Raw genomic sequence first — 21,838 nt, forward strand, 5'->3', positions numbered from 1 at the left:
GTGGTGTTTTGTGGATGCTATCAATCTGATTGGTCCCATACTTCAGCAGAGCAGAAAAAGAGCTCTGTCTTGGTTGTTTACCTGCTTCATTTATCATCCAAGATATGCTGATCACAAGCATCTTTAAAATTAGTTCGCAGCTAAAAAACAACAAAACCAACTCTATGCTAAACAAGCATAGCTCACACGGAGGACATGATGCTCAGACCTGTCCAGCATCTCCAGAATTTGCAGGAGTAACAATAATGTGTTTGCCAAATTGGCCTTATTGCTCTCCTTTTAAAAGCAACTGTTAAATTAAGACATCAGTAATGGTTACTGATTTAGGTACCTTCATTGGTTAAGAAAAAACAGAGCTCTCAGCTTCATTCCCAGAGAAACATAGAACATCTAACAAACGAGACTATCGTAACAAAACTTACTTGCATTGCAACTCCCATGCTCAACGGATATAATACAAACTTATTTACATCTAAAGAGCTGTACAAGGGACAACTCAGCAACATCTCTTAATTCATGCTTGACTGTGACTGTCATTATCACCGGTAACTGGAGGCAACCACAGTTTAAAACTTGATGCCATGACACGAACTGAAGGAGGCTGGTCACTTGTCATTCTCTGTTCAGACACACTAAAATGGTCAGTGAAATTTATTTTTTTCTATGGCTCCAAAAAGAGGTTACTCCCTGGGTAGACTGGTACTAGCTAGCTTTAACACAGTCCAGCTTAAATTCTCCTTCAAGGGACAAGGGATTTCAATGAGACAAAAATCATTTTTAGTATTTAGTATTTGCTGGCCAAAATACTGGATCCAAATATCCAACATCTTGAGTTGTCTGAGAGGAATGGGCAAAAATTGAAAAGAAAAAAAGCACAACCCAATCTAGAACTAGATTTGAATGTGTAAATGGCATTGGTATTTATAACGATCAAAACCCCTACAAGTTGCATTTCTTAGCCATTTGAATCAAAATCTGGTTATTTTTTCCTGAAGTCCAGTTCTAATTTCTAGGCATTTTTATGTGAAATTTTATTTAAAATAATTTTTGCATCCTGTTTAAAAATAACTCTTTCAATCTGCAAATGTAGAGTAAGTTGTCAGATGTTCCCAGGTATCATACTTAATCTTTTATAATGATTTTTTTTTTTATGCCTGTGAAGAAAGATGGGATTTTTAGGTAAATATCTTTTCTTGAGGGGCTTTTATACCAGACTGTAGTCAATTGATACTCTGCTGGTGGTTATATTCAGAGAAGTCTGTTACAGCAATGCAGTTTAATTTCTGAGATACCCATATAACACTAAAACTGAACATCCATCAGAATCATTTTTCATTTTAGTGCCATTCTATTATTATTGGTGGTATTATATGTAATAGCGTTATTTGGTATTATTACTTTAGTATTCTTAGTTACACATAAGTAGTTTTGATCCCTTTGCATTAGGCAGTGTAAACGTAACTAAAACCAACAGCTCCTTTTCCACGGCACTTTATTTGATGCTATTGATTCAATCCATATTATATATGAATTATAGGGTGCCTCAGAATTTGTAATTTTTGCTGTCAAGAAAAAGCATGTTTAGTGGAAGAAAAGCATTTTCTAGTCAGCTGTATTTTCCACAGACCTTAGCTTCAAATATGATGGGCTTGTTGAAAATCCACTGATTTCTCTCTACCTTGAAAAATCTTAGGTCAACCGAGAATTCAGTTTCATCACAGATACAAACTTTGTAAAATCAACATGAGCAGTAATGTCTTACAGACAGACTGCAAACTGTATTTGCATTTTCAACATTTTTCAATTTCTAAATACCCTTCAAGTAGGTTGACTGAGAAGAAATATTCTAAAACATTACTAGTGGAAAAGGATGCAATGAATAAGCACATTAGCAGTAACCTGTTTTATACAATAACTATCAAACTGATGGCTGTATGCACTAATAAAGTGTATTTGTATTTTCTGGAAATTTTTACAGCATTTGTGGAGAATTATGCTTTTCACAAGATCGGGATTATCACGCCTTACAGAGGGAAAAGCATATAGTAATAGTAGAGCATCTAATTTTATCATTCACTGTACTTCTTGTTGATTTTGTTGGGAACAAAATCAAGTAGGTTTTGGCACTGAGCTGTGAAAACTCAGATATTTACAGGAGGCAAAGTGAACATCTGTGAAATCTCTCTTTCCAGAGCAGCAGTCACCCAAAGTGTAGGCACTCATATGCAAATCCTTAGCCCTCCCAGGGAAATGCTCGGGAACTTGAGATGTGGCATAGGGAAAAAACACTGCAACTGGTGCTTTTGCGTGTCTGCAAGAGGCTGAACTGTGGCTGCCCAAGGAGGATTCTTCTGTTCTTTGCAGGAGCCATGGGCTGAGGCTGGCAGCTGTTCCAGGCAGGCAGCTCTGGAGCTACTCAAGAATGTGGCCTAAGGCACTGTGCCCCTCTGTTGCAGTGCATGTAGTGTATGTGCGTGGGCATGCATTAAAAAGCATGGCCTTGCAGTGCAGAAGTGATCCGGAGGTTCTGAACACTAGTGAATCACCTTATGCTGCCATTGCACCCTTAATATTAATCTTTACTACAGTGCATACCACAGCTGTTTCATAACTCTCAATTTAATTTTTTTCATAATAATATGAAATGTTGGCATAATTAAATACATAAAAAGTATGAATATTTCATAATTTTGTGGGTTTTATTGCAGAGTTTACCACAGCATTTCCACCCAACTTTGGGACAGGTATGAATTGGCTATGCAAGTTGTAAGAGAGGGGGCAAAAAAGATCTGTAGGAGACAGACAAAACAGAAACTCCAGCAAATCACAACCAAAGTCCAACCACATCGCTCCCAATAAAGATTCCACTATTACTGCTTTGGTTTAAAGCAACACAAGATGTTGGATATTTGGATCAAGCCTTCTGATTCAAGCTCATAAAACAAACGTTAGCCATTTGCGGAGAGCTGAAGTAGCTGGAGAGAACATTCTAAGTCTAGTACAAAAAGGTCACAGTAGACACACAAAACTTGTCTCTTCTGATCCACCCTTTAAAATAAGATGGGCATTATTCTGGGCAGGAAAGAAGACTTTAATAACGCCAAACCACAAAATCAACTACAATTAATCGTTTTCTCACTGCTCTGGTAGTTCTAACACTTTAGAAAGAACGCATAATAAGAGTATCTTAGTCCTAGCTAGCTTTTATACAGACTTCTCAAGAACTTTGTTATTTTATTACCAGTAGTGAACCTAATACTCATATAAACTGTTTCCCAATTATATTGTAAGTGCTGGCCAACTGAACAGAAAGAAGATACTTTGGGAAGATTTACAACAGTAAATATTTTGGAAAAGACAGATTTTCACTGTACCATGGAAAGCAAAACATTTAACTCTGCCTTTATCTTTCCCATGCTTGTTATTTAGGTCCAAACAGTTAAATTTAATGGGAGGTTAGAAGGAATAGAAGTAATATGTTATGTTTCAAGAGACAGACCAAGAAAAGAATGTCCAGATGTTTGACTTTTCTTTATGAAACATTCTTCTATGTACTAATACTGGAAACGTCATTATGCTATTTCAGTAGTAAAGAAGGTGCGATAGTAGAGGACTATATACAATAGCAACTATGTCTAGTCCTTTTTCCTTCTGGAGTGACTAATTTTACAAGTTTCATTCATAAGAGCAAACCCAAACAATTAAATGAATTTCATGTAAACGTACACGACAATAATTAATGACTGTGATAATATAAGCCAGAAAGAAATCAATTATGAAAAAAGAGAATAATAGAAAAAGATAATTTTTTCCAGGAAAGGTTTCTGCATTTTATTAAATAAGGAGCATTTCTTTAATTAAGGAAATGTTTCTCAGTACAATGTGTCTGGATCCAATCTATTCAAAAGAAGGCAATGCACAAAGTCTGAACAGTGGACAGAGCCCTTGGAATCAATTAGAGATTTTACTTCAATACCCGAAGATCTCTTTGGGAAGCAAAACAAAAAAAAACACAACATAAAAACAAAAACAAAAAAAATGATGAAAAATTACAGAACTTAGACCTGTTGGAAGGAGGCCTTAAAGGAAGAGTCAGTTACCCAAAGGTTGAGTAGAGAAGAATAAACCCTAACATTTGGAAAAAGTTGGAGAAGTTAATAATCTGCAAAAAGAAAAATATGATTTTTTTGGAGGGGAAAAGATCTTTTGCTAGTGTACACCATCACAACTTCATTAATTTCAATTGCATTTTGATAGTATGTATTAGTCAATAATCACAAAGTTTTGTTAAGGCCAGGTCTACTGGGTTTCAAACTCCTGTTAGGAATAACATCATGTTTTCAGACAGCTTTCAGCAAGGTTGCTTATTGAAAGTATCCTTCAGAACAAGGCAGCTGAGCCCAGAAAGGTAAAACTGATTGAGTAACTATAAACATATGCCAAACAACATTCCTAGAGACTGCAAACCTTTATGGCAGTTTAACCACAGAGCACAACTAGTGTCTTATCTGAATTCTTGCACGGCCAAAAAATGCTAAGAAATACCTTTCATTTTCATTTGAACATCAGACTGCTTGCCTGGTTCTTTAATCATCTCATTAAAGAGAGTTCCTAACATTTTTGATTTTCTAATTCACTTTGAACAAATGCAGTAATTGCTGAGGAAAACACACTTGATCTCTACGTACAGCATGTGAGAAAAATGTGCATCACTGCTCAAAGGAGTGAAGCAATTAATTTAAGCTTCAAGACAGTATCACTGTCTTGATTCAATAAGGAAAAAATATTTTTGAAATTTTAAATATATTAAAATGAAAACCTTTTATAGTATTTGGATATTTTTTGGAAATGCTTAATACTGTAAAAAAAAAAAAAAAAAGAAATATTATGGTTATCTCATTTATAGTTTTAAGAATACCAAACTGTTAAGGCTGCATTTTCAACAAAAATAAAGTCAAATGACAGCATGATAATCTCCCAGATAACATACAATAACAGAATGGTTTGGGTTGGAAGGGACCTTAAAGATCACTTAGTTCATCCCCCCTGCCATGGGCAGGGACACCTCACACTAGACCAGGTTGCTCACAGCCCTATCTAACCTGGCCTTGAACACCTCCAGGGATGGGGCATCCACACCTTCTCTGGGCAACCTGTTCAAGTGCCTCATAACCTTCTGAGTAAAGAACTTATTCCTAATATCTAATCCAAATCTCCCGTCTTTTACACCTTATCCTATCACTAGTGTATGACATAGTATGACTAGCTTAAAATCTGACAGTTTTTGAAGAAAATAATGAAGTTCAATAGCCAAGTAATTATAAAGGTTTCTACTAAAGATGTCGGCATTTCATAACTAAGCAGTTGTTTTCCCAGATGCATTGGTAACCACTGTAGAACAGGGTGCATCAAGTCCCCCAAGATTTCCCTGCCTCATTTTTTGTTAAACATCGTACTTGCAACAGAGACTTCCAGTCAATGAGCTTGTCTGAAAAAGGAATACACAACCTGGGATTCTCAGGACCTTGTTCATTCCCAGATCTATCAAACAGACCGAAATACAGGTTCTTCTTCTGCTCATGTTGTCTGTTCATTCCTCCCATCTATCCAACGTATTAATTTTCTGCTCACCTCATCATGCCCCCACCTATGAATCATTTAGGAATGACATGCTCTTGACAGCCTACTGACACGTGTACTGTACCTTGTATACCATAGTGGCTCTGTCACCTAACATTACTAACATCATCCATCTCATCATCTTATTTTGTACAAGGAGATGTGCTCTGTGAATATAATACACAGCTCTAACCAGTTTGAGATAAATTATCAGCGTAGCACATTTCACAGATGACTCCCATTATGTCCCACAGACATAGTATAAGCTGCTCCCTAGCAACTGCAGCAAAAATTTCCCCCTTTACGTATTTTTCCTATCTGAAGAAACCAACTTGCTATTTTATGAACTTCATATATAAAAGAATCTTGGCTACTGTCAGCTCAAATTATTCCGACTAATGGTCCTTAAGATGCAGTTTTAGCCCTTTGCCTTGTTTGGGTTCCAATACTGATGTTTTGCCTCTTGCAAAACCCCCACCCTCAGTAATTTTAGCATCAAGAACTCTTCTTTTTTTTTTTTTTTTCCAACATGAGAAATTTATTATCAATAAAAACTAACCATTTATACTAGACTTATAATATTGTTATAAACTAGAAATACATTTTATATGGGAAATGAAACTGCTAGTATGCTGGTAAGAGTGACATGATTTATTTTGTGGAACATCAGGAAGCCTGTCTTTTGGTTGGACTTCATTCACAAACTGAATGGGATTGCACATACTTTCAAAGGACTACATGCTTTTGAATGGACTATTGCTTCCTATGTTACCTCAAAAGTCTATTTAAATGAACTTTCTGGGGAAAGCCAGAAGTTACTACTCCTTGCTTTCAAACACCAGCCTCATGCTTACATCACACTTAACGAATAGGAAGATGTGACCAGTGTGAAATTTGTATTCATTTAACACACCAGAAGATATTTTAACTGAAAAAACTCAATAGCAGCAGCTAATTACCCCTCCACAAATCAACAGAACCTTCCACCAAATGGCACCAATTTCAGACCTCTGCCAGGAGGGAGGGCGTGACAGCATACTGCATCCTCCCCACATAAAGGTGGACGTTATCCAGGCTGCTGAGGCCAGCACATTCAGTGAACAGCCAGTTCAGTATCGTACTGCTGGACAGGGGCCTAGTGGTGAACCAAAAAAATGATGAGGAAGGTGCTGAGAAGGGGAAGGCTGAACTAGAGGATGCATCTCTTAAACCCTCTGGTACCAGTTGGTTTGAACCTGGACCATTAATTGGGCTTCACACCACACAATGTCAAACTGACTTCAGGCATTCTGTACTGTGGGTTAGAGTAGGTACCACGACTGGATTCTCTTTATTAGACTGATATACTTTACATAGTGGTAGTAACTGCAGACAATGATAGCAAGCACTGATCGTACATTATGCGAAGTATATTTCCTAGTGGTTGAGTCCCTCAGCATCTCAAAAGCCAAGGTCCTGTGATGAAGAGAGGCTCTCTGCAACAGTTTGTGAAGTTATCCTTTTTCCTCTGACCTTCCAGCATCAGTGCTCTTACCAATGGTGATAACTAGACCAAACTTGCACATTTGCAGTGATGTGCAGATTTTGGTGTCTGTTCTGAGTAAGGTCTAAAATTTATCTTAAGTGTAATAATAACACAGTAAAATATATATCTAGATATAAAAAATACAACATACATAATAGCTTTTTGAGACAACCTCTTGAGCTTTAAAAAAAAATTATTTTCCTGCCAAAAAGAATTATATCAAGCTTGTGATACAGCAGTAAGTACAGAATCTATTAAATTTTAGATGTTCGAGGAATAACTTTTACAAAAATATTTTACATTTTTATAGAACTGCATTAGTTTCCAACTCTGAAATACAAGGTTCTTGTAGAATGAAGAAATCACTGGCTAAAAGATGCTATATACATGTAAAGGGCTGTATACCATTAATTGCCATGAGCTTTTTATTTTTAAACAAAGTAGTGGATTCACAGTGCAAAAGAAAAGCAAGTGCCTACAACACTGATTTTTGTGTGCACACGCATGGGGCTGGAATGACATTAGTGAACATTAGAACAAATAATTTAATCTGGTCTCTAGAGAGAGATACCCAGCCAAATCACAATATCTAATATGTTTTAATTATATTTAAGGTGAATTTCCAACTTTTCCCAAAAGAGCATATTCCAAACCTAACTAGAATTAATATTGGCAAATATTCTTTATTAAATTACAGTTCCATTTTCTTTTTTTCTTCCGAACAGCAAATATTTTAAGGAAAATTAGAGAAACAGTTTTGTCCAAAATAATGTCCATTAATTCATTTTCTTTCTTGCTGTCTCTACCTAATACTGATACACACGAAAGCTATAAACACTGAAGAAATTTTAATTGAGCTTTTACAGGCAGACAGGCTAACAGAAATGTTGTATTCTACTTCAACATAGGACTTTAAGGATCTTGTCGTTTTTATGTCTGACTCTGGGTTCAGTGAAGAGGCCAGTGACTCAGTTCAGGTGTTACACTATTCTTACACAGCCATATCTTCTCAGCTGGGCCAATTAACATTCAAGGGGCTCCAGGTGATTATGTTGCTTCTCGTACAGGGGTCATTTGGGTATCTTTGCCCGTGGCGAAGGTAGAGTTTCTGTGCAGTTGTGTTCATTTGAAGTTGTTTACAGCACATTTTGTCCATATCAAAAATAAAAAGCACTGCAACTGTCACTCTTGCTGGCAATTTTAAATCAACCCTAAAAAAAAATTTTAATGTGCAAAAAACATCATGTGATTACTAAGTAACTACACAAAAAATAAAGCATGTGCATAAGGTTCACTCACCAGGCATTGACACTAAGTTATAAGATAAATAAAACACATTGGCATAGAGGAGATTATTTAAGATGCTGCTCCTTGTGCTGCATTTGTTTTGTGGAGAAAAGGATGAGCTCATGTTTTACAGATGTCAAACTTGTCACCACTACCACATTCAGCTGAAAAGCCCCTACTGAAAACCTTCAAAAAACAGCTCTTATGCAACATTATTTTTAAAAAGGTGCACAGCCCAGGACACTCGTGGTTTCAAAACTGCTAGTTGTGCCTAAGCAGCTCTCCTGTACCCTTTCTATCCTGCTGTGAAACATATGTGTTTCAGTTACAAGTGGTCTAAAAATAAGCACATGCACTCAGCTTTATCAATTCAGAAGAGAAATCCTATAAAGGCTTAACAATTTAGGATCTACATCATCTTCCACTGGCACACAGCCTTGCAGATGGTCACAGACAGCAATTCCAGGACAGAGGAGAAACCAGCACCTGTTAGCCCCAGACAACAGCAACTCAAACAGCAAATGCAGAGCAGACTTAGCCTTTCCCTTTAGGAAATCCTATCCATCTTTGCAACTGCTACAGAACTCTAGAGGGAATGCAATCTGTCCTTTCAGTACATCAGGAAAAGACAATAAACAACCCCTCTGCTGACTGATAACCTCTTTGATAAAAAGTATAGGATCACTTGCATGCGACTACCCTTTAAGCATCCTCCTTGCAACCCTTTACGGAAACTGACCCTGAACAAATGCAAATAAAATTCACATACAAATTCATGCCAAGTTTTAACACAACTCTAGAACATGATCCTGGAGACCATGTGACTCTGTGAAGCAGACATGTTTTCTAAGTCATATGTCACTGCCACCAGAAGTCAAAAGCTATGCAGAAGTTGGCATGTTTAATAAAATGCCATTGAAATGTGTCTTAGCTAGAAGACTGCTATATGACAAGCTAAATTCTTGAAGGAAAGTAATCATCTTCAGTGTCACTTGGTAACTGACTAGCACTGAAGAAAAAAAAAGCATTTCCAATAATTTCCATTAGAGCCGGGTATTCATAACTTCTGCACTGGGTAAAGTGTTAGAGTTCAAACTGCATTTCCATGAGAGAGTTGAATCTGGTGTACCTGCTATTATAATGTATGCTTGATGCAAAGTGTTATTAGTAGTAGCACAGTCTTTACTTCAGTGAGATTCTCATTTCATGAACAAAGTTTCTGCTGACATTTCTGTCAGCTTATGTGTTTTAGGTCTGCGAGGTATTGTGGGTTAGCCCCAGTGGGCAGCTGAGCACCACACAGCCGCTCACTCATCCTAAGTGGGATGGGGGCAAGAATCAGAAAGGTAGAAGTGCGAGAACTCATGGGGTGACGCAGAGACAGTTGACCAGATAAAGAAAAAGCTGTGCAAGCAAGCAAAACAAAACAGGGAATCCATTCGTTGCTTCCCATCGGCAGGCAGGTGTTCAGCCGCTCCCAGGACTACAGGGCCCAACACACGTAGCGGCTTCTTGGGAAGACAAATGCCATCACTCCGAACGTCCCCCCTTCCTCCTTCCTTACCCCAGCTGTTATTGCTGAGCACGATGCCACAGGGTGTGGGACGTCCCTTTGGCCAGTCTGGGCCACCTGTCCTGGCTGTGTCCCCTCCCAGCTCCTGGTGCACCCCTAGCCCCCTCACTGGCAGGGCAGCACGAGCAGCTGAGAGTCCTTGGCTCTGTGTGAGCACTGCTCTGCAACAGCTAAACATCGGTGTGTTAGCAGCGCTATTTTCATCAAAAATCCAAAACACAGCACTGTGTGAGCCTCTGCAAAGGAAATTAACACTATCCCAGCCAAAAACATGACACAAGGTCAGGTCTTCTGTAAATATTTTAATGACCTAATCAAAAGAACAATTCTCATGCCAATACACAAGGTATGACATAGCAAGAAGAGAGGGAAAGCTTTTTCCCTTTTAAGCTAATAACCGTCACCAAAATTCTTGGTCACACCTTTTTATACAGTTGTCTTCACACTCCATAGGAGAGTTCATTGTTTCCTCATAACAAGAAATAACTGGGTTAAACGTAGTCCACAAATGATGGAAGAGTTTTTTATTTGAAGGGAAGAAAGCACTATATTCATATAATATGCCTTCCTATGTATGAAAATCCAGTTAGATCAGAAGACGAAAGAGTAAAAAAATATTTTTTCGTACTTCACATTCAGACAAAAAACAAGTAATCATACGTTATGTATGCACACACACACACTTCCTAGGAACGCTTTCTCCTCAGACAACCTTTTCAGAACCAAGCATACCCTCCCCCCCTTTTTTTTAATGATAATTTGTACACCTTTTGTTAAATAAAAGAAAGAAAAGCAGTGTAGTAAAGAAAGAAGGTTCAACTGGTTGAAGATGCCAAGTACAGTATACAAGGTGCTGTGGAAAAGAGAAAAAGAAATGTTTTAGAATTAAAGATATTACTAAGTGTCATAGCTTTACCCCTTATAAAAAAAGAACATAAAAAGATTACCATAGGTTGGGAAAAATATTATTCATCTGATCTTTGCCATCATCTCTCTGCTTTATTCTCTTGAATATTGAATTATACCTTCTGTTTGATGCATATTCAAAACTCCCATTAATACCAAAAAAAGCTAAATGTCTTGAGCACTAAATGGAGAAGAGACTATTGCTGTTTTGTTTGGAAGGCACCATTTAAAGAGAAATCTGACTGAATGATCTAAAAAACAAATATAAAATTTCCTTTCCTGTGAGAATTTTAAACTCCTATAAAACATTGGAATGTGTGTCAGTTTTAGTATTAACCACACTGGCAGCTTGCATTTCTAGCCCAAACTCACACAAAAGTCTTCATTGCTCTCTCTTAGCTTTCCCAGAACATAGTACAAACACTAAATAAAATGTTCCCGACAGTAAACAAATACTATAGAAGCAAATCCTCATAAGCCCTGATAAAACAAATATGAAATAGTACAGAGAGAATCCTGATGAACCTACAGATTGCAGTGTTTGGGGAAAAGGAAACTGTAAGTCCTTGCAAGGCTGTGTTCGAGAGAAAGCTGTTAAATGCACTGAAGATGTATGAACTACTTAAATCCTGAAAACTGGATTCACTGAAATTCAGGGAAATCTTGGCTTTGCACTCTCATGGAAGAGGGTAGAGAACTCAAGGCCAACTGAAATTAACTGAGGTCTTAACAATTGTTTCAGTTAGTCCAGTGGGCTTTGGATTAGGATTTAATATGAAACTCACCTGGATATCAAAGATCTTTAAACCTGTTCTTTTCCTTTTTTTTTTCCCCCTCTTTATTTCTATCTACATACTTGTATACGTAGATAGATAGCCCACCTTTTATGTATTTGTTAACTCTGAATATGGTCATTTCATTCTTACAGTTCTGTTTATTGTAACTGTTCATTGCATAAAAGTTATTTATGCAGAATAATAATCGTGTTTGAAGAATAACTCCAGAGAGCTATAGCTGAGGTTCTTCTCTAGAGGTGGTTGAGTTTATTACAATATTTCATTACTACAAAACAATACATCTTCAGATAGAGGCAGCATTAGCTTGTAATATTCTTTGCTACTGTGGTACCAACTTTTCCTTGTAAAGCAATTTAATCACTTCCATACTGGAATATGGAATATTGAAATATTAGTGCTATGCTTCATAGGGAACACCTCCTGAATTTTCATTACAACACATTGTTATATTACTTACACAGTTAGGAAATCTATTTGTCTTTAAGCGTGTCACTGCATCTCATTGAAAAACGTCTAGCCTAAGTTTTACTTGTAAAAATGTGTTTTTCTAGTTGTAAGTCTTCAATTTGAACAGTCAAGGGTTTGTTACTGATTTTCTAAATCCCACACTTTTCCATGGTTCTTCTAATCATTTTTCATAATACCACCCATCAGAATTGTTTAAAGACTAGAATTTTTTGTCTTTCTAGACAGAAAGAATAATCAGAAATTTTAATATGCAATATGAGATAAACTAGTACTGTAACTATGTTCTTATCTAGCCACCATAGTGACTAAAACAATTTGTACCATTTTACATAGGAAAGATGTATCCATCAGTTATGAAAGTTTAACACTGCTGCTTTCCAACAAATCCCCTCCCCTACCCCCCCCCCCCCCCCCCCCGAAAGTAGCCCTTCAAATAACAAAAGCTTTAATTAATACTATGCCCTTCTTGGCAAATCAGACAAAACATCATCCAGTTACTTATGAAATCCTGGCACGTAACATGTACAAAACCAAACCAATTACAGAATCACAGGTAGTACACATGTGAAACTGAAGTTCTGACCAGCATTTTTATCATCGCTGTGGAAACGCTAGGCCAGGTCCTTAGGTGCATGAAGTTTCCACTCTGTAAATGAAGCCATTTAAGAGCTACTTGACCCTATGGTGTCTTCTGAACCAAGGCAGCCTGGGCTGATGCTCTCTGGCAGGCTCTTAGGGGACCAAACTGTAGCAGCCTTGAGTTTCACCCATCCAAGCAAGTACAAGTACCACCCAACGCCTGCTTGTCTCAGAGCTCCTTCAGACCCAGCAGATCTCAGCTGGCTCTCCTGGCTGCTCTCCAGCTGTTGGGACCAATTACTTATAGCACACAGTGGCCAGAACGTGATTTGGAAACTGATCCACGATATCCAGCCAGGACAACTGCTCTTCCTCTTCTCTGGCCTAAGCAAATCTGCTCCGATGTTCACAGCAGCTGAGAATCGGGGAGCCAAATCTGACAGCGTGTCTCTGCTGCACTGCATAGAAATTTTACTTGTTCTGCAGATAACTCAGTCTCAAAGACTGTAAAGAAACAAGAACTACTAAAATAATATGTCATACAACTAATAAGAAAATTTAATTCTGGTACTAATTGCTGTATCTTTTATTCAGGGTTGTGAAGCATTGGAACAGCCTGCCCAGCGAAGTAGTTCAGTCACAATCCCCTCAAAAGGAGTGTGGGGCTTCAAAAATCCCATAGATGTAGTGCTAAGTGATGTGGTTTATTGCTGGACTTGGCAGTGCTAGTTTAAAGGTCAGACCAGATGATCTTAGAGGTTTTTCCAACGTAAACGATTCTATGATTCTATCCTATGATGTTTCTACATACAGGATAATAAGCGCTTCTTTCTATCTACAAACACATACTATGTCTGTGAGAATTAAAGAACACCTTTAAACTCATGTACCATTCATAATATAGCTGCTTAAAGCCATGTTGCTACAAGTGTCACTGAAAGTAATTTTCAAGCAAGTGCTTGTTGTGTAGAAGTAACCTGGCTCCACTCATATTGGTCCAGTAACATCCCAGTTAAGCAAGTTTGAAAGATAGGCAAAGGACATTTTTTAAAAGTTTGGGTAGATCTATAACAGCGTGAGAAACCACGAAAAACTCTTTCTTGCTAGAAAGAACTGCATTCACAATAATTCTGGATAGTATATACTCTAAATTTGATCCAGAATTTTGTAGGGCAGTTTGTAGCCAAAATTGAAGCCACCCGAGTCCAGAAATTTTTATACAGAAGCTATGATAGGTCTGAGTCCTCATTTCACTGACAACTGTACAAAGTCCATAGGACTTCCTCAGACATAATGTACCTGTTTGCTGGTATCAGAAGTCTCACCACGGGACAATCACCTCAAACCCCTAATAGTGAAATGAAAGCATGTAGGAACTCAGCTGAGCGACTAGACGGAAAAGAGGGACGTACTTTAGGGAAGACAAGTTCCATTAGCATCTGTATGTTGCTTACTTTTACTGTGTTAGTAAAAAAAAAAAAGTCCTTTCCTAGAGTTTTCAAATTCTGAAAGAGATGGTTTCCAGGTGACCTCAATTAAGCAATACATGACTTCCCTAGACTTTGTGGTTACTTTATTAATTAACATAACCACTCTAATGCCCATGAAAGCCACATGTGCCCTAGCCACAGGAAAGTAATTTTTCATAGGGACAAACATACAAAAATTTTCTTGATGATTCCTAAGTATCTTATAAAAACGTTAGATGAACAACTGCTTACATCTTAGCACAAGAAGATACTGTCAAAGTAAACAGTGGAAGACAAGTTCCACTTTATGCTGATAGTCTGTTTAAGGCAGATAAGCAGTTAAGTGGCACTACTCTATCAGCATGCTTCTAAACTCATTCAGCACAGATTCATCAATTAACACTACGCACCCTGTAAGCACTCAAAAACACATGACTATGCGCTAACAAGCATTTATGTCCACTGCTGACATCCTTGCAGACTATCATGAACTCACTATTCCACATTAAACCAATCTTGAGCAGTATCAGCTAATACAAAGCTGACCATGACTGTGCAGCTATCATAGACAGGGCCAGGATCACCCCGCCTGTCATGAAGTAACACTAGGTGAGTTTTCAGCATACCATGCAAAAGCGATCAACCAAAACCTTTTTCTGCAGCAAACCACAGCCTTGTCTTGGTTGCTACAGAGTCTGGCAAACAGCACCCTTTAAATAGATCAGGACTTGTGACCACACATTACTAAATTCCAATAGTAGAAATATTATGTTTGTTACACACTTGAATGCATGCTAATATGAAGAGCCTGATCTGGAGAACTATTATGGTAGAAAACAAAATGAAAGAAGAATTGCTGCAAATAACTACAGCTGGTAGCGTGATCTTTTAGACAGCCAGATTTACTCAGCAGATGACCTCAATGGATAGTAGAACAGCTGGGGCCTTTAAAGGATGTAAAATATAATTCCTTAAACTAAATATTTTAATTAACAAAGCAATAGGTAGACTACTAAAATAGGCCTGTGATTCTGCCAAGTACTTTTAACAACAATAAATCAAGGAACAGAACAGCACTTCAGGCTGTGGTTTGACAACTGCATAAGCCAATTTAACTGCTGCCTGTCAACCATCTTGCTCTCCCCTTGCATTTACCTTCATCATTCCATTCCCTCCCTTCATCACCCTTCATAAGGTCTGCTGTGAAGCAGATTCAAGCTGGCAGAAAGTGGTTTGCTGTTTTGTTTTGTTTTTTAAACCATGGGGCCAGTGGGGGGGAGCTGTCGTCTTTCTGCCAGATTAATGCGCTGAAGTGGTTCTGCAAAGGGTTGGGGCTGGCACAGCAGAAGGATGGGGTCACGTGAATGGGAGAAAGGGAAGACACGATCATCACAGACAGCAGTTGGAGTTACTTGTGCTGCTGTGAAACCACATTTATTACTAAGTAACACCAAGCAATAATGCAGCACGCTAATAATACATTTCTAATGTTTCTTTAAATCTCACTCTCAATGCTGTTTGCAATGCAGCAGCTCTTTTAAGTGACATGCTCTGAATATCAAATGAGGAGCCTGTTTTTGAACAAGGAACATGAAGAGATCCTTTCTACATGGTGGGCTTCCAGCCTGACCTCTAATGAAACTGGGAAGGGGGGCAGGGGGAAGCTTTGCTCATAATTTTCACGTTACTGTGAAATGCAGCACACAAATGGGAGGTGATTAATTAGATGATAGTGGAGTTAAGACTGTTGTGTAGTGAATCTGTAGAGAGGCATGGAAAGGATTAAAGTTATTCGAGTAAACGTCACTTTGCACTCTAATATTTTTAAAAGCTTCTTTGGTTTTAATTAAGCATAATCTTAACAGCAATCAATGTGGATCAAATGCCATATACCGCCATTCCCATTTCCCCAATCAGTGCAGTTGGATTAAGTGCTACGAATGGCATCTTTCAGAGTTTTTCTTTTTACCTGGTGTGGGTTTGTTGACACAGCCTTAACCTGTTACTCTTCTGAGCTCATGTTTGTTGATATTAAAAAAAAAAAAAGGAAAAAAAAGAAAAAAGGCAAAGCTTCACTTATATACAAACTAGTTTTAGATCTTTAAATACTTTGACTGATCTACCATGTCACTTTTATCCCTCTCAGCCATCAGGTGTGCATGTGAAAAAACTCTTAAGGAATGATACCGTTTGTAAAATTAGGACAAAGACAAAAAGTTGTATTGGAACTAATGCCATTCTGATGGGAAAGAACTCCAGAAGTACCTCATAAAACTTAGAGAGCAGACAAAAAAATTACACATTAGTTTTGGTATAGATACATTTAAGCTAATACATATAATAAAAAAATAATCAAAATTGTGCATGCACCATGCTGACTCAAAAGAAATCTAGGGATTATGATTTACAGATCCCTGGAATTATCAGTTTTATGTTCAACAGCAACCAGAAAAAAAATCATAAAACATATGCCCAACAAATGTTGGGCTAGGATATCCACAGGAAAGGCACTTGGAACAAGATGGGACATTTATACAACCTTGGTGCACCTACATCTCAAATACTGGGTGAAGTTCTGGTCTCTGAATCTTAAGAAGGACAAACTGGAGTCAGAGAAGGGCAAATAAATTATCTAAAGACTGAGTGCCTGCCTTAGAAAGAGAGACTGAAGAGGCTCTTCAGCTGGAGAGAAGGCTGAAGTAAGATTTGATCAAACCACGAGGGGGGTGAATAAACTAATGTAAAACTTCTGCTTGCCAAATCCTCCAGTACAAGAGCTAGGAGATATTTGATGAAACTAGCAAGAGATTAGTTTAAAAGAGATTGGAGTGCTTCTTTACAAAGTTAGTAGTAAACTGCAGGGACTTGCCTTCACAGAATGTTGTAAAAGCAGTGAGCATCAGCAAGTTTGAAAAATTAGACAATTCTTGGACTGCGAGTTCGTAAATGGGCTCTAAAAGCACTAAGCAGCGATACACTCACCATCCCTAATACAAAAACTAAATATGCTGAGAGTGTAAGGGAACAGACTACATGAAGTAGCCAGGTCTATGTATTGCCCCTAAAAAGCATCTCTTAATGACACTGCTGGAGACAGAACCCCGAGTTTCAGAGCCCATTGGTCTGTCGCAATACAGCTTTCCTTCTGTCCTTATATTCTTAGCTTCAGTTTTCTAAAGTATCTTCTTTTAAGCTCTTACAGAGCACGTACACACACACAAAAGGCTACATCCCTGCTTCTTATCTGCTGTGAAAGATATGGCTCAAACCTGAGTAACAGGAGACCTTCAGTATACATTCTAACATATATCCTATGCTAAGCATGAAATTAGCACTATATCTTTAAGCAAAAAGAAGGGTCAGACCCAGGAGGAAATATTTGAATTATTCCAGCCAATGTGACCCCCACAAAGTCACAGATGTTGTTCCACAGCAGGACCAGCTATTTCAGTGAAAATGTAGCCACCTGCTGAGGGACAAAAGAAACAAACATCGGTTCCTCAAACAGCAGAACTGCAGAATAACTCCAAAGGAGGCAAGGTTAGGCACGTAAGTCGTTCACATTTTTACTACAGTAAATCTCAAAATGTAGTAAGAGTTACAACTTAGTGGTACTCAGCAGCCTTAAAAAACTGAGGGTGAAAGCCAGTATCTATAGGGTATTTTCCACCCTCTTTTACAGAAAGTATGTATACGTGAAATTGAAGGCACATTATAACTGAAGTATTTTGAGACTATGGATAATACACAACACCATATGCAAAGGGAGAAGGCATGCTGGCAGCACTCCGTAGAAATAAAATAATAGAGCTCAACAGAATCCTCACGTGGGTTCAGTTGTATAATGTATTCTTCACCCTTACCATCAGCTCCCTCTCCAGTATTTGGTAATTTGTTGTTATTCAAAAGGAAAGAGTACACACGTAATGTATCACTATGTATATTTGTGAAATACATATGTTACACATTAAATTATACATTTATACATGCATTAAAATTATGCATTTTCATTCATAAGGGAATAATAAAGTACACTTTTGATGAGTAACTATTGCAGATATTTAGGTTATTCCCAATAGTTTGGCAGGATAAATTGAGAGCTAGAAAATTCAGAATGAAGGAGCAATAAAAAAAAAAAGTGTCCACCACACACTATACATGCAAAATATCTAGTAATTTTACGTTTTAGGTAGTGATACAAGAAGAGAGGTGTGCTTGTAAATGAGGCGTATTCATCATCACACCTTGACACACCTCTGCATTAATACCATCCCCAAGCAGGCCCAAAGCTTGGAGAGAGTCCATACATTTTTTGTTTCTCCTGGATGAACTCTAGAAAGCTGATCTCAGCCACCAACGCAACTGCAGTCTGCACAGCTCTGCTGAAATTCACTCCTGCCTGACTGAGCATCAGTCAAAGAACAACTTGCCCATCTTCACCTCTCGCCCTCTGTTATACTCTGTTGAAGATCTACATCCTCAGCCTCAGCAGCTGAATTCCCACATCTTGTTTAAGAGCCTCCTTTGTTAACTTCATTGGGAAGCATTCACTGATGACATGGGAAGCAAAGAAGAGCAGTCTTGGGCGTTTACATACGGCTATGGCAGTGCTAGGCAGCAGCAGATACTATCACCATTTGGAAACATCTGAAGCCTGTGAGTAAGCGGCACAGGGAACACTTGGATGCAGAGGCATGTTATACTTCTGCTTATCTCCAATTCTGCAGAGCTTCCATACGTCAGCGTCTACAGTCACTACGTTTTCTGGAGACATTATGAACAGCTACAAGTCAGTATTTTAACTGCAGCTCAGAAACAACATTAGCTTTTCGAAAAAGATCTGTATACTGTTTGTGTGATCTAATACAACTAGAAGATGATGCATCATCCATCTTTTCTACAATCTTCTGCAACTCTTCAGTAGTTCAACTAAACGTAAATATGTATTTCTAAAAACACGTCACCTGTTTTGCCTAGCTCCATCAAAATAACTTGCCTAAATAGTTAAGAAAAAGGCTACATAGCAAATATGGTGGCATACATTCTCCTGCATGCATATCCTCCTGAGAGCAATCCCAGGGAAACAAGTATCATGAATTAAGACTACTCAGGTGCTGAAGGTTTTACAGATTACCCATTCATAAACTGGATTTTTAGATTCTGTATATCATCCACAATAGGAAAGGAAAGTTGGTATTTTCAGTCTATAGTCTTGCAAAAAAATCCACTTATCCTCACCATAAAATTTGGCTTTTTCTTTCCTAAGAAGCCATGCAAGAAAAACATAGGTGAGGTACGAGGCAGACTGGCACAACTGAGTGCATCTCAGACATTGCGTCATGGCTACTTGGATCAGGATTACTCTCTGCCCTAGGCATCTAAATTAACCTAGCATAATCTAAAGACATCGATTCAAGTAACTGAATGATGCTTCTGAAAAACTGGTTTGCCAATATGACATTTTACTGGATCCATCCAGAATAAGTGATATACAAGAAACTGAAATTTCATTAGCCATTTATGTTCTCCCAGTACAGATATTTATTGGCTAAGTATGCAGGGAGGGAACAGTATTAGTCTGTCTCAGTTATAAATTCAACACCTCTAACCTTTTACTAGTACTTCCCACTCAGCTGGCTGTTTGTAACAACGGGTTCATGCTGGGTGTTCATGCTTGTCGTCTATCACATGATTTTTACCAATTTTGAACGCATGTCGTGCATCACGTGGCCAAATGCATCCTTATAACTGAATTAAGGAATTGAAATGCTACGTATCGAGAAAGAAAGAACCAAACCATGCCTAGAAAGCAGGGAAGGAAGCTCACAGGCACGCAAGATTCCGAAAGTTAGAACGAAATGCTCCTGGTGTTTTCTAGAGACATGAAGCAGTTTCCTCATGATGGCAATGCCCAGGTCACCATATGCAAAGTAACCAAGACACAACAGAGACCACTCTCTCTTCAGCTGTTAATTTCAGATGCTGCTTGCTTCCTACCGACTCAATGTCACAACTCCCCTTTACTTCCATGACCGAAGGACCAGGTCCGCTGCTTAGTCCGGCAGTGCCCTAACGATCCTTAAACCGCTACCGAACTGAGGTTCCGCATGCTTACACCAGCGACCACGAAGAGCACCTAAAAGGCTATTTTCTTTCCCAAATCAACGAGATTAGACAACGCTCCAAAGCCTCCCAGTACCACCTCCAACCACTGGAAGCGGAGGAGGTCGCAGCACGGCGAACGAGAGCGTGCGGGGCTCAGCGGGAGCGCACCCCCGGCACCCCCCGGCCCCCGCCGCCGTCCCGCCGCCCTCTCCCCAACTTTCCGCCGCGCTCCCCGCTCCGCAACTTCCAGGCGCGGCACCGGGCGGCCGCGGCCACGCCTCGCGGGGCTCGGGCACCTCCCGGCGGTGCGGGCCCTGCTGCGCGGGGCGCTCCGCCGCCCGCCCCGGTGCTCGCTCCGCCGCCTGCCGGAGCCCCACCGGGCGAGCATCGCCCCCTCGCCGCGGTACCCAAGTTGCCGCCCGGGGACCGGGACGAGGCACCGCTGCGCCGCGCCGCGCCCCGCCGCCGAAGGGCACGGCAGAGGGCGGTGGGGGGGCTGCACCGGGACACACCGCCCCCTCCCGCCCCGGGCCCCCCGCCCGTGCCGGTGCCGCCGCCGGTCCCCCCGGCGCCAGGCGCAGCGGAGGCGGGCATCCCTCCCTCCCTCCCTCCCTCCCTCCCTCCCTCCCTCCCTCCATCCATCCCTCCCTCCATCCATCCCTCCATCCATCCATCCGCCCTCCCCGCGGCCGGAGCTTACCGGCTGCGCTCGCCCGCCTGGCCGCACGCCGCTCCGCGCCGGACTGCGAGTGCCGCTGCCGCCCGCCGCCCCGCCGCCGGCATCCCCGCTCCGCCCGCAGCCGCACCAGCCGCCGCCGCGGCGCCCGGCAGCAGCGCCCGCCCCGGGAGAGCGCAGCCCGAGCGCCGGGGGGACTCGCCCTCTCCGACTGACAAGGGTCGGCGGCCAATCGCCGCCCGCGCAGCGCCGAGGAGGCGGGAGGGTGCGGCGGGCAGGGCCAATGGGAGCCCGCCCCTCCGGCCGCGCCGTTTCCGGGAGGGGGGAGCCGAGGCTGGGCGGCGGGGGTCGTCGCGGGTGTGAGCGCGGGGCGCAGCCCGCAGGGCCGGGGCTGCGCGGGACGGGTCCTCCCCTCCTCGGCCCCCCGGGGCGCGCTGTGTCCCCGGCGGCGGCCGCTGGCCACGGGAACGCGTGCGCCTGGGGCCAGTCTCGCCCTTCCCCGGCTGCGGGGCCGGGGCCGGGGCCGGGGCCAGGGATGCCCTGCCCGGGGGAGCCGCGCCTCGCCCTGCCCGTGCGTCCGCAGGGCGCCGAGCCTCGCGGCAGGGCGCTTTGTTCGGGGAAAAAGGAAAAAAAAATAACGGGGAGAGGGCTTGTTACTCCCATCGCACCCATTCTTAGCATTATTTTTCCCGGCGGACCCCATCCGGGCCGGAGCCGGGCCCGCCCGCAAGCGTTGGGGCGCAGGTGTCGCCTCGGGCAGCGCGGCCGCTCCCCAACGGCTTGTAACGGCCCCAACGGCCGCCGCGCCCCGCCCCGCCCCGCCCCGCCGCGGGC

General features: G+C 41.0%; 1 protein-coding gene across 6 annotated transcripts in view; it reads right to left on the minus strand.

Annotated features, from left to right (window-relative positions):
* LOC106029956 (translation initiation factor IF-2) overlaps nucleotides 1-21,689 on the minus strand; it is a 146,570-nt gene extending 124,881 nt beyond the window's left edge. For all 6 annotated transcript variants that reach the window (XM_066999550.1, XM_066999549.1, XM_066999548.1 and 3 more), the window contains exon 1: nucleotides 21,029-21,689. In XM_066999550.1, the coding sequence (XP_066855651.1) occupies nucleotides 21,029-21,685 (657 nt within the window). In that variant the 5' untranslated portion in view covers nucleotides 21,686-21,689. The remainder of the gene's footprint in view (nucleotides 1-21,028) is intronic.
* Between the last annotated feature and the right edge of the window lie 149 nt (nucleotides 21,690-21,838).

This window comes from Anser cygnoides, chromosome 6, assembly GCF_040182565.1.
Source record: "Anser cygnoides isolate HZ-2024a breed goose chromosome 6, Taihu_goose_T2T_genome, whole genome shotgun sequence".
Lineage (NCBI taxonomy): Eukaryota > Metazoa > Chordata > Aves > Anseriformes > Anatidae > Anser > Anser cygnoides.